Source organism: Podarcis cretensis (genome assembly GCF_951804945.1).
Source record: "Podarcis cretensis genome assembly, chromosome: 3".
Lineage (NCBI taxonomy): Eukaryota > Metazoa > Chordata > Lepidosauria > Squamata > Lacertidae > Podarcis > Podarcis cretensis.
Window position 1 is genome coordinate 42,305,161 of NC_137172.1, and position 13,166 is coordinate 42,318,326.

A 13,166-nucleotide genomic window follows, 5' to 3' on the forward strand; every position below is an offset into this window, starting at 1 on the left:
ATGCTTTCCTAATTTTGTGAGCCAGAATCCAGAGAGTTATCTGGCTATCTCTGAGCATTCACTGGGGCTTTTCAGATCTGATACAGGGCATGAGCTACAGGTAAAGCCTTGCCATTAATGCACATTCCATGTGCCTGGCCCATTTACTTGCCACATTAGCATAGAAGCAACACAGCCTGCCTCACCATCAATCAGAATTGAATAGACAAAAATAGCTTGCTTTCAGATGTCCCTAATGAGTATTTGAAAAACCATGTCACTGCAGATATGCTTTGGAAGATTTGTATTTATTTCCCACTATATTTCCATTTTTCACATTATGTGTAAATAACATGAAATTGTAACTTTCAAATAAAATAATAATAATAATAATGCATACCACTATTAATTAACTGTGCCCCCCTTGTTAGCCAGTGATGTGGCTTAATTTGTAGTTTAGCAGTTTAACTTGAAGGATACAATTCTTCAATAATCTATTTACCCAGAGGTGTAAAGAGGGCTGGGTTCACCCCTTGAAACATGCCTCCCCCTCCATCTACTGAGTTGCCTGTGATGGCACCTGCAGCAGACTTTTAAAAAAATAAACATGAACTGCACATAACAGCAGGAGCAAAGGATTGTCTGGAAGATGACTGAAAAGTGCTCCGGCACCAAGAAGGGGTGCTCTTTCCTGAGTGGTTTGCAATCATCACCAGGACTTGGAAAACATTGTAGCAGATCTGAGTGCTCCTTTCCATTTTCTAAACGCAGTAAGCACAACATCTTATTTAAGACAGCCTTCTGTTAGCACAATAAATAGGAACATGGTATACCTTTACCAAGAGATAAAACTCTGTAATGATTTTGATCAAAAATAGGGACAAATTCTTGGAGGCAGCAGTTCAAAATCTTGGAGGCAGCAGTTCCTGACCTCTTTTGGGATGAAGGGTAGGCATAAATCCAATGAAATAAATATTTGCACGACTTCTGGCACATGGCTAAAACCTGTCTTTCAAGGTCATCGTCAAAGGTTCTGGTAGTGTGTTCAAGAGGTTTTAAATTAATCTATGGCTATGGATTATTTAAAATGGCTTTCGTATTGTTGTATTATATGCTTCTTTTTTCTGAAAAATAATTAATTCATAGAAGTACCCTATCATACCCAGTATGCACAGACCCCTACTAAATAAGGTTAAGTTTTAATACCCTACAAGTTTTTAGTAGGAATATTGTCTTATGTAAACTTGTGCCCCATATTGGACAACATATTTAAATTAGCCATAAACCAAACTCCTCAAAATGTTCAGTCCAAATACACTGAGAACGTAACATACCATTGACACATTCAAAGACATCACAGCACTTGCCAGGTGTTCCGTCTCCACGTGACACTATTTGGGGGATGTAGCCTGCCTCGCATTTTGGAACACCACATAAACCAGAGAGACATTCGCACCTGAAACCGAAGCATTGAAAGCTCCATAAATAAGTGAGGCAACATATGAGGGAGGGAAAGCACAAACATGGGGGGAAACAGCTGGTGATAGCAAGTTGGTTTTCTGCTGTTACATAATAAAAGACAACATGACTATTTAAAACACAACACAGTAAACAAGATTTAACACTTGTTCCAATGGACAATGCTTGGCTTTGATCAGAAGACTGGTGTTCCAAATCTTGCATACATCCTAAGCAGAGGTGGGTCTGTTGAAAAGTCACTAATTCCTTAGTTCTTGATCATAAACACCATATATCTCACAGGGTTTTTGGGAGAATCATCAAAATAATAACGAAGGTGCATTCTATGCTACGAAACTGCTTAAATATTGCTGCTGTACTATACAATACTAACACTATCTCTAGCAACTCATTCTCTTAGCTCTGTGACGTGATATTTAATTTGAAATGGCATTGAAATGTAACATAAGGTGACATGAGTAATTAGGATCTGTATAAATCTTTCAGAAGTCCAAGGACAGTGTCGCAAACTCAACCATCAACATTTAAAGTTTACTTATACAAGTCATTTCAGCCTCATTCATGGAAAGGGAACAACATCCCACCCCGGACATTTTCTGGTCATTAGCTTTTCAAACACATATGGATAATAAACCTTAAACTGTCCAAACAATCCAAAACTCTAATCTACCTACAGTGAGTACTTAGGAGGTTTCTGAGATACACAAAAGCATGAATAAACCCCTCTTTAAAGAGGAGATGGCACTGAAGACATTTGCAAATTATTTTTTAAATCATAAATGCAAATCCCTGAAATATCCATCCAGAGGAGAGTTGAAGTGAGAAAAGAAGAATATGGAATCATCCTTTAAGAATAAAACATCATATGCTTATATATTAGATAGGGGTAACCAATGTGGGACCCTCCCTGCCATCCCTGATCACTATCTTTGCTGGTTGGGGCTGATGGGAGCTGAAGCCTAACAACATCTGAAGGGTACCATATTAAGTATGAGCATACTGAAAATTGCTGAAAATATATTTGGGTAGAGGGGGACTGTTTGAAAAATGTCAGCACACGGGAAGATAATTTAACTATGGCAACAGATTTCCCCCTCCCCCATTTAGTAGTAAAACGCCATTTTACCACCTAAATCAATCAGTATTACCTCCAATAAGACAGGGGCTTTTAACTGCTTGGGTAACTCCCAAGCAATGCAGAAAAACTAGCTTGTATGCATCCCTGACACTCAGCGTCCCAACTTACCCCTATATACTATACTCTTATTAGGGTCCTGACCAATTCAGGGTCAGAAGAAAGGTGCTTGCTCTATTCCTATAATATATAACCCCCCTCTCCCAAACAGTTTAAAGTATCCTGTATTGAGATTAAGATAGCGTTGAGAGACCTGTGCCATGAGCCCAAACTCTTCCCACACAGCATAGGATTGTATCTCTAACCACACTGTCGTGTTTCAGATTATTATTTGCATTTGCTAGTTGCTTTATACAAGAGAAATATCTCATAGCGAGTTTATTTTTATTTATAAAAATAGGTATATAAAGCAGCAACCATTTTGCACAGAAATTCCATTCCTTGCCCATGTGCACATTGGTGGAGTGTGCATAAGCCCGCTCCACCCTGTTCTGTCCTCTTCTGGGTTGAAACGGACCTATGCTTTGGCAGCCACACGTCAACTGGACACACACAAAATGGTCACTGCCTGTATTGCTATATCATAAAAAAATCAGAGTGGTTTACAATAGAAGCTCTTGAAAATCCCTCACTGGTTTTTGAGCAGTCACAAAGACTACAAATCCCCAATAGTTTTGAGGCAAACAATGGTCACCCATCCCTTCATATAGTTTCTCTCACAATATGCTCATACTGAACAAAATTAGCACTTTTTAAAAAAAGAGAGATTAGTTAGTTATGTCAAAAGTGGGGAGGGTGGTAAATCAGATTTCATTACTCAATGTTGTATTATCCAGAATGTTTACTGCTTTATTTGTTCTATGTTTTTATTGGTTGCTAATCAACAAGGGTGAATTTGTATTTGGGCTTAGAAGATCAAATCACTAAGTATACAGGAACATTCAACAGAACAACATTTTGTATTTATTATTAACTTACAGAACGCATGAAAATAATATTTATGAATGTCTTACATTTCTTCCCCACCTTCATGGCTATTATTATTACAGTTCCCTATTCAGGCAATGAGCAGATCTAGAATTGCTTAGCTTCAGCAAGGCGTTGGTCTCCTGTGCCTTCAGACCATAATATAGTTAGATTTAAGAAAATAAAAAATTTGAAAAGCTCTCCACAAGTCCTGCGAGTAATTTTTAATTCTTTCAGTGCCAGCTTTTGTCAGGCCAATGGGTAATAAGATGTGTGGCCTCTGTAGTACAGTGGAGCTATTTTGATGAGATTAAACTAATTAGTATATTGTATTTTTATTCATTTTTGAGTGTGTTTTAAATCTTGTTATCTGCCCTGAGATCTTTTGATGAAGGCTGGAATTCAATTGCTAAAATAAATACCGGTAAATTGAACCACATCTAACTTGTTAAGTATAATCAAATATAATAATTTTTTATCAAAATAGGTCAAGAACAAAAGCACCAAGTGATTTACAAGATATAACCTAAATATATATAGGACAGACAAATAGATTAGCAGGGGCAGAATAAGGATTTTAAAAATATTGTCTCCCCTTTCTATGGAAAGAATGTTTCCCCTTATCTGCCACTTATGACATCTAAGGCAGTGTTTCCCAACCTTGTGCCTCCAGCTGTTTTTGGACTACAATTCCCATCATCCCTTGCCACTGGTCTTGCGAGTCAGGGATGATGGGAGTTGTAGTTCAAAAATAGCTGGAGGCACAATGTTGGGAAACACTGATCTAAGGAATACTGAAGAGCAGAGTGTACTCTCTCTTCCCACAGCCATTTGAGAGAAGGATGGGAGCAACAAGCCTGGAACCTACCCTGGCAGACTACTTGAAATCAAGCAGCCACTGAGGTGCAATGTCACCAAAACGGCTCACCCCTTTTGGCGAGAGTAGGGCTGGGATGTGTAACCATGGGTAAATCATCTCACCAAGCCTAGCACACAGAAGAAATAAAACGAACAACAACTGTTCTTAATAAATGCCAGAAGAATTTTTGTTGGCAGGATGGAAGAATCCTTTAGGCCTGATTACTGTGACTATACAGATACTGTAATGATAGAGGAATTGTTTTGCAGTATTTTTGCTTTTTCAGCATAAATCTAACTCTACTACTAATTACTTAGCTGGTTAGCTAGGACTATACAGAAAAAGGAAGGATAAAATGAATATATACTAAGAAGAAATGGAAGCACAATGTATGATAAGACTCTGGACGTTGAGTACTAATAATTTTGTCCTCTGTTTTCATAAATGGCTAGGAAGCAAGATGATTAAAGAAGCGAAAAACTTCTATCAGCAATCATTAGTATATGCTTAACACACAGCTCACTTAAGAATTGTGAACCTAACAAAAAGAAGCAGTAGAGAAGTGAATGTGAAAATCAAAACAAGTAAGTGCAAATTAAAGATTGGAATAAACTCAAAGAAATGCAATGAGGAAGAGGATTAAAATAACCACTTAAGTCAGCTGACATAAAATGCAACATTTTCTATGCATCAGTTTGGGATATGAATAAGCATGCATTTTGTACTAGGACTTCTGAATGCATTACCATCAGTTGTTGTTGTTGTTGTTTAGTCGTGTCCGACTCTTCGTGACCCCATGGACCAGAGCACGCCAGGCTCTGGTCCATGGGGTTAACTACCATCAGTAGTTAACCAAAAACTGTTAATTATAGTTATAAGAATGAAAGTAATTACTCTGGATTGAGGAGTATATGAAATTCTACTGTAACATTAAAACTGTAAGACAGCTTTAAAACTATTTCAGAGAACAAATTTCCTGTCCTGCTTTCGCTCTTTCCACAACTAAAGGATTATACTGTTTGAAATCAAGATACGTAAGAATGTTTAAGAACAAGACAGAAATCAGTGTTAGATATCCAGTGAATTGTATGGACATTTGCAGTCCCAGTGTCACTAGTTCCTAAATACTACATAGGAGAATAATATTTAAACTCATTTACTGTTATATTTTGTGCTGTTTTAGAGTCTTTTATCTTGCTACATCAGGTAATTTCTTGGACCAGAGAATTATCTACAGTGGGATTAGATTCCAGATCCTCAGCACGTGACGGTTCTTTGTTGCTGAACACATGACAGGAATGGTAGTATTTGGATAGGATATGTGGAACCTTTGGGGAGCAGTTGCTGGGAAACTCTCAGGATCTGCTTCATCTTACAATATCAAGTTAGAGAATCCAGAAATGCCCTATAGTTCATATATACCACATTACTGTAGTCAAGACTTGAGGTTAGGTCATAAATTATTGTTGCAAGATTGAATCTGAAAAAGATGTACAGCTTCTTACCAGGAGGCCTTTATTGGTACCATCATATCCCAAGATTCAGGGTCATCCTCTATGCACCCAAGTTTAATCTTATACTTCTATATAACCAAATACATTAAGAAAAAGCTACATGACATTAAGTTCTCTCCTTGTGTTTGGAAATAAAACTGTAGGACATCTAGTTCTCTCCTTGTGTTGTTCCCATCTATAAAATACGCTATTTCTGTACAGCCTTTCTAAATAAGTTGCTAAGTTAAGGCTAATAAAAACATGAGAACTGCAAGCTAAAATTACTCCTATTTTATTTTTACATGAATGAGAAACACGTCAATTCCTCCCTAAAGATTTTAGTTAAAGAAAAGATTTAGTCACTAATTCTTCTCATGGATCTTATTTCAGAAGTCAAAGCAGTTACTAATTCCATTTTAGTCATGAACACTTTCACACAGCAAGTGCTCAACATACACCTCCCAAATCTTCAATAGGAATTCAACTGAGAAAAAGCTGTTATGCAAAATCATCTAGAGCAACAGTGATGCTCAGTACTCCTTTGCTACTTGTATCACAACTGCTTTGAGTTCTTCAGTAGAAACCTTAAACGCAGTGACTGTTAAAGTCTTGTATCAAATGCATAACAAACCTGGTAGGGAGAGTACAACATCCATCAGCTGTCAGCCTGACTTGAGTTTCATAGCTATCCAAGGGGCAAGCAACTTGCTGGACAGGAGGACATTCTACTGTGCTACAGTCTATGCTGAACACTGTTGGAAGAAAAATATATTTAAAAATTGATTAGAACTCGTATTGCTTTAGAAAAAAATGACAATAAAGAATCCAATTATTTCACAGGGTACCTGAAGGAGTGTCTCCTTCCACTTATATATGCCCAGAATAAATAAAGCAATCCTCTGAGACCCTCTTCCAGGTGCCCTTGCCCAATGAGGTGAGGCAGACAGTTACTAAACAGAGGGCCTATTCAAAGATGGCATCTTAAGTTACAGAACGCCCTCCACAGAGATGCTCACCTGGCACCAACACTTAAGTCCTTTTGACACCAGGCTGTACTCAGGCTTTTTAGAAGTGTTTTAGTATTTCTTAGATATTTTACACTACTGCTATTCTCTGCTTGTTTTTGGACCTGTATTGTGCTTTTTAATTCTCTTTTAGATTTCATATATTGTTCTATCTTATGGTTTTAATGTTCACTGTAAACTACCCAAAGAACTTTGGTTATTGGGCAGTGTACAAGGAATAAACAAATAAAAAGATAGAATAATATGGTACAAAGGTCACTAAACGCCAACCATAATACTTCAACACCAGCTTCTGGGTGATTGCAAATGCAGACAATGACATATGCCAACCAACAGTCTTGAAACCTAAATTCTCAAAGGTTTAATTCACAGCACCTTCACATATCAAGTAAGTGGAGAGGGTAATTATGCCTGCTTCCATCCATTAATATAACATGTAAGTCTGATATTTGCATATTAACTCCAAAGCAAGTACAACTGATATGTGCAATCTTTAAACCCCATTTTGAGTCGTGTTCACATTTCTGGAATACATGCATTGGAATTAAGAAGAGAGTGTATTTTTTTTTTATATAATATGTCAAAACATTGAGGCAAGACATGCTTAGAGGTGGAGTAGCTCCCAACCATTCTGGCCAAAAATGGTGACAGAGGCATAATAACATTAATTTTATTATTTCAAAATGGAATGCTGTTAAGTGACTTGCCAGCCAGCGGTATACAATTTATAAAAGGCAGCTCAATTGCCAGAAGACTTGGGAGCAGCCATTTCTGGCACAGTAGGCTAGGTGATTTGCAGAGGCTGCACTGGCATTGCAGAACTTACTAGTAGTTCTCCCTCATGATGGCTAGATATCCAATCCACTTTTAGTCAGCAGCCAGCCATCACACCCACTGGCTGTTCCAAGTGAAACACAACCAATGCAGCCAGCATGCCATGTTCATTTGCGACAGCTGAATTAGTGACAGCAGCAGTGTAGAAAGCAAAGGGACAGGACAGAATTTCAGTGATCCATAATGGTAAATGTCCATTTTTTGTGTGTGCATAGCAGAGAGGTGGGCTGTCTGTGTCATATCCTTTATCAATGAAGGAGGTTGTGCTGTGTTTTCCAGTATGTGTTTTGGTATTGCAATCACCATCTAGACAGATTCAGTCCCTGTGAAGTCAGCTGGATTTGCCCTTGAGGAGACTTGATTTCAATCAGTCTTGGAATGCCCCTTATTTTTATGAGTAAACAACCAATGAAAGGGAAGGTGCAGGATGGTCTATCTCTACATCTTGTACTCTAAATGGTCAACTTGATCTCTGTGCTTTCAGTTACTAGAGGAGATGCTATTCTGTCAGACAAAAGAAACCACAGATAATATAGTTATAGTCTAGCTTTTATCATGCATTGCTTTCCACCAAATGGTTTTATCATCATCTGTGAGCACTAACTGCCACTGGACTGAAAGCTTGCATATGATTATCAAATAATTACGTTACCTAGCTTGATAACACAAGGAGTCAGGGAAATCAGTTTTGTAGCACCTGCCTCACATTTCTTTGCCTGTATGTTATTCCATCACTGTTCCTGTTTCGAATAGCTTGTAAGATAGGAAAGAGTTTGGCTGGAGTGAAATTTTCTCTGATAGTGCAGTGATAGAGACAGTGACAGGAAAAGAGACACACGAAGGAGTTCATTTTCGATAGTCAGCTCTAGGTTAATATGCAAAAACACTGAGGTAATTGGGCTGGGGGGGGGGTAAAGGTACACATTACCTGGTTTACATTCATAGAAGTCACAGCATTCCCCCGGCTTGCCTGATGCTTTAGAAACCAATATATTCAAATAGCCTGGTTGGCAAACTTTCCTCAAGCACCCTGTAGGGTTGCACACGCAGCGGCTAGGTAGAGGGCAGCATTCACCAGGTGGCGCATACCCTTCAATCAAAATAGAATCTTCTGGACAGCGAGGAGAAAACTGTACTTCACAACGGGCCTTGGAGCAGTCAGGCTTTTCTTCTGAAAACAAGACAGTGTGTGGATGTCAGTAATATGTTGTCCTGTTAATTTAAAGCTTTGGACATTCATACCATACAGAAGAGGTATCGCTAGAAACTGTGTTGATGGAGCTATGTCCATTCCCCCAAATGGGATGTCAGTTGTTTTTGCCAAAATCTGCCATTGCAGGTAGTGGAAAGATGGACAAAGAGACCCATAACACCTTAAAGCAGAGCTTTCCACACTTTTCATGTTGGTGACACACTTTTTAGACATACATTTCACAACACAGTAATTCAGTTTTACTAGCAAACTGGAGGTTAAACTAACCCATTTCCAGCCCTGGGAGGAGCACGGGGAGCATTTGCATGAAACACCTACACACTGAAGCCAACACACTAACGTGTCGCGATACTGAAGTTTGGAAAGCTCTGCCTTAAAAATTTAATTAAAGAAGAAAAACTTTTACTGCCAAGTACTTGTTTCATCATAGGCATAAAGTACACAGCAGGCACACATTTTCATCATTCCAAGTTTTTTACTCAGGCACGCATGTACATATACACAATCATGCTGGTACAACTACACTGATTATGGTAGCTTTACAAAGGGGGGGGGTAGGGATAATAACCCTCCTGGCAGATTTACCATTCTAAAACATCACTGGTATCAATCACGGAAACCTAGGCATGCCTGAAAAGCAGGGGCGGTCCACCCCCTTTTGCCACCTAAGGCAAAAGCGGGAATATTTTGCTCCCTGCCATACTGCCCACTTCCACTGTCACTGTATTTCCCCCATCTCTCTGAACTTGGAGATGAGCAGCAGCGCTGTGCGCAGGAACACCTGGCTCTTGCTAAACTCCTCCCCCTGGCTCTCACTGAGGCACTCCTCAAAGCGTTGTCACTTGTCTTTTCTGCCCCAGAGATGAGGAAGATGGATGGCAATGCTACACACCAGAATGCCTCCCTCTCACCAGTGAGAAGGGAGTGCTTTGTTACTGGAGGCAGTAGGGCAGATGGGGCACCGACTCTTGTGCTTCCACCACTTGAGGTAAGTTGTTTCTCCACACCCCACTGGTGGGCCGGCTCTGCTGAAAAGTGATCAAACTGTATATGCCACAATATACCATAAATATTTAAATCCTATAGATAACCATTGGAAGTATAGGGTGCTAACAGAGGGATAACCTCTGGAGCGGACATGTTGTGTTCCTTCTGGGGTAGACTGTCCACCTTTGGTTCACAACCTCCACACCTGTGGAGCTTTCACCTGTGGCTCCTAGAAGCTTCTAGAAGCCCCAGAAATGGCTTCAACTAGCTGGCTAAACCAGATGAGGGTACCCAAGGATAACACCAATAGTAGGTCCAATGATCAAGAAAGCAGTTTCTGCACATGCTGTAGAGGGAAGTGAGGGGTAGATGGGGCTCATCAAGCTGGGAAGATAGCCCATCTAATAGAAGGAAATCTCTGATTCTAAACCTCCACTGCCTTGAGGGATATCTTTGGGAGAAAAAAAGGCTGAGGAGTAAACCCTACACGAATCTGGAGTGGAGTCCCTAAGATGGTTGGATGGCACTTTGTATGCCTCCTTCCAGCAACTCCTTCCTAGCAGCCAAGCTGGTGCCAGATGTATTGCTCTACTTTCCTTTGGACCACATCAGTGAGGCAGAGAGGGAGGTCTTGTCGTCTGGGCAGCCTAAACTTTGTCCAGGCTTCTGCCCTGGGGAGGTCACTTCAGTACTGCTAATGCAGCAGCTTGACGTCACCCCCGGAAGCAAACTTCATTGTCTCAAGATAGACAAATTCTAAAAAGATAAACACTTGTAGCCCTTATCAAGCTTTTATGTAATCAAATTTGTCAATGAACTGGGTACAGCCTTAAGTTTAGGAGACAGAAGTAAAATAAGTTTTTAGGGATTATGGTAGGTGCTTAGGTATAATGAATTTATGGTCAAGGATAAAATGTCCACTTAATCTGACTTGTTCTCCTATCGTTTCTGGGTATACTCATTTTCTTCAGTACTAACATATAGATCTGTGTTGATTATACATGCTGTGAGAGTATGCATGGTATAAAATATCAGTAGTATGGCTCATGCTATCACATCAAGAAACTGTGTTGTTGGAGTATATGAAAAGTATAGCTGGTTATACTGGTGTCCTTCTGGAGAAACCTAATGCTAATGGATGATCAGACTGGATGAGTATAAGGAAACACTAGCATCTTTCCTCAAGAACTGTCTGCAGCATGCTTTTTGCTTTATTCCTGGAAGCTCCATGTGTGGTACTTTTTGCTTTTATTTCTGTTCAACCCCATCTGACATTTACTTCCCCATCTTTACAGTCTTTAGGCTAGGAGTGGCTAGGAGTGCCTTTTTACAGGTCCAGTTGGTACTCAAGCTATGATCTCTTTCAGTAAGAAGTGACATGGCCACTTTGGTAACTTCCAATTGGGTTGTTGTGTGGTGCTGTAAGTGCGGCTGCCATTGAAGAAAGAAACTTCAATTGGTCTAAAATGCAGTGGCCAGATTACTGGCTGGGATTCCAATTAGGTAACACATAAACCCAGTTTTGCAACAGTTGCACTGGTTGCCAGATCATTTAGGAGCCCAATTCAAGGTGACATTATTGACTAAAGCCTTTAACAACCAGAGACCCAAATACTGAAGCACTGCCCTACCCTTCCATCCTACCTGAACCCCTTAACATAGGGGTCAGCAACCTTTTTCAGCTGTGGGCTGGTCCACCGTCCCGCAGACCATGTGGTGGGCCGGACTATATTCTTTGGGTGGGGGGAATGAACCAATTCCTATGCCCCACAAATAACCCAGAGATGCATTTTAAATAAAAGCACACATTCTACTCATGTAAAAACACCAGGCAGGCCCCACAAATAATCCAGAGGTGCATTTTACATAAAAGGACACATTCTACTCATGTAAAAACATGCTGATTCCCGGACCATCTGAGGGCCGGATTGAAAAGGCGATTGGGCCGGATCCAGCCCACGGGTCTTAGCTTGCCTACCCGCCTTAAAATTTCCCATGTAAGCAGGTTTCAAGATAATATATCACATATTTAACAGGACAACATGGTGATCTCTTTTTCATGCATAACTGAGAGGTATACAAAGATTAGAGGAAATCTTTTCTTACGAACTCCTTTGATTTTCATGGGATGTAACAATTTGGCCATTATATTTTTCAAATTACATTTTTATGTTCAAATTAAGCTTTATATTTTCAATGAATTTTACAGTAGGACCACACAATCCATATTGTTAGTAAATCAACAATTTCACATTTCTTCACCAATAATGCCATAGGGTTCAAGTAACTTGTTACTTTCTAATTTGTAAATTAATTGTTCTTCCTCTTCATTTGACATAGTTCTGCAGATATATTCCTGAATGCAGTGGTTTAGGTATGGTGCAACAAATATTCAGCTTTGATAGTTTTTTCTTCAGTAGTCACTTTTGTGATTTAAAAATCTTAATTATGCATTTATAGTGTAAGCTGACTTTACATTTACTGTATAGTGTAAGATGCTGAGCGCTGAATGCAGAAATGAATGGTATAAGCTATGTGAATAGTGAGTAAGTATTGCAAATATTGCCCTAGTTGCCTGTTTCTGGCCTTTAAATCAGGTGTATTTGTTAATTTTCAAATCTGTAGCAATCCACTCCACAAAGTCTTCATCCGTTTATTATTTTATTCAATTCATATTCCACACTTCCTCCAAATGGAGCCAAGGTTAACAATTTAAAAGTGATTTAGCAGAGGTTCTTAATTTTCTTGAGCAAGGCTTCTCTTTTAAAGAAGATTTCTCACCTATTTCTCACCTAGGGACGCAGGTGGCGCTGTGGGTTAAAGCCTCAGCGCCTAGGACTTGCCGATCGAAAGGTCGGCGGTTCGAATCCCTGCGGCGGGGTGCGCTCCCGCTGCTCGGTCCCAGCGCCTGCCAACCTAGCAGTTCGAAAGCACCTCCGGGTGCAAGTAGATAAATAGGGACCGCTTACCAGCGGGAAGGTAAACGGCGTTTCTGTGTGCGGCTCTGGCTCGCCAGAGCAGCGATGTCACGCTGGCCACGTGACCCGGAAGTGTCTCCGGACAGCGCTGGCCCCTGGCCTCTTAAGTGAGATGGGCGCACAAGAAGGGGTACCTTTACCTTTAATGGGTTAGCTTTGGGCTAACCCATTAGTACAATGGGTTAGCTTTGGGCTTGTCCATATACACCCTGGGATAT

The 13,166-nt window shown here is 40.0% G+C and overlaps 1 protein-coding gene across 2 annotated transcripts in view; it reads right to left on the bottom strand.

Moving 5' to 3' along the window:
* The window catches only part of CRIM1 (cysteine rich transmembrane BMP regulator 1), a 131,055-nt gene that overhangs the window by 44,180 nt on the left and 73,709 nt on the right, over positions 1-13,166 (bottom strand). For both annotated transcript variants that reach the window (XM_079969474.1, XM_079969475.1), the window contains 3 exons: positions 8,699-8,941; positions 6,543-6,663; positions 1,314-1,435 (listed from right to left, as the gene is read on the bottom strand). In XM_079969474.1, coding sequence (XP_079825600.1) covers positions 1,314-1,435; positions 6,543-6,663; positions 8,699-8,941 — 486 coding nt within the window. The remainder of the gene's footprint in view (positions 1-1,313; positions 1,436-6,542; positions 6,664-8,698; positions 8,942-13,166) is intronic.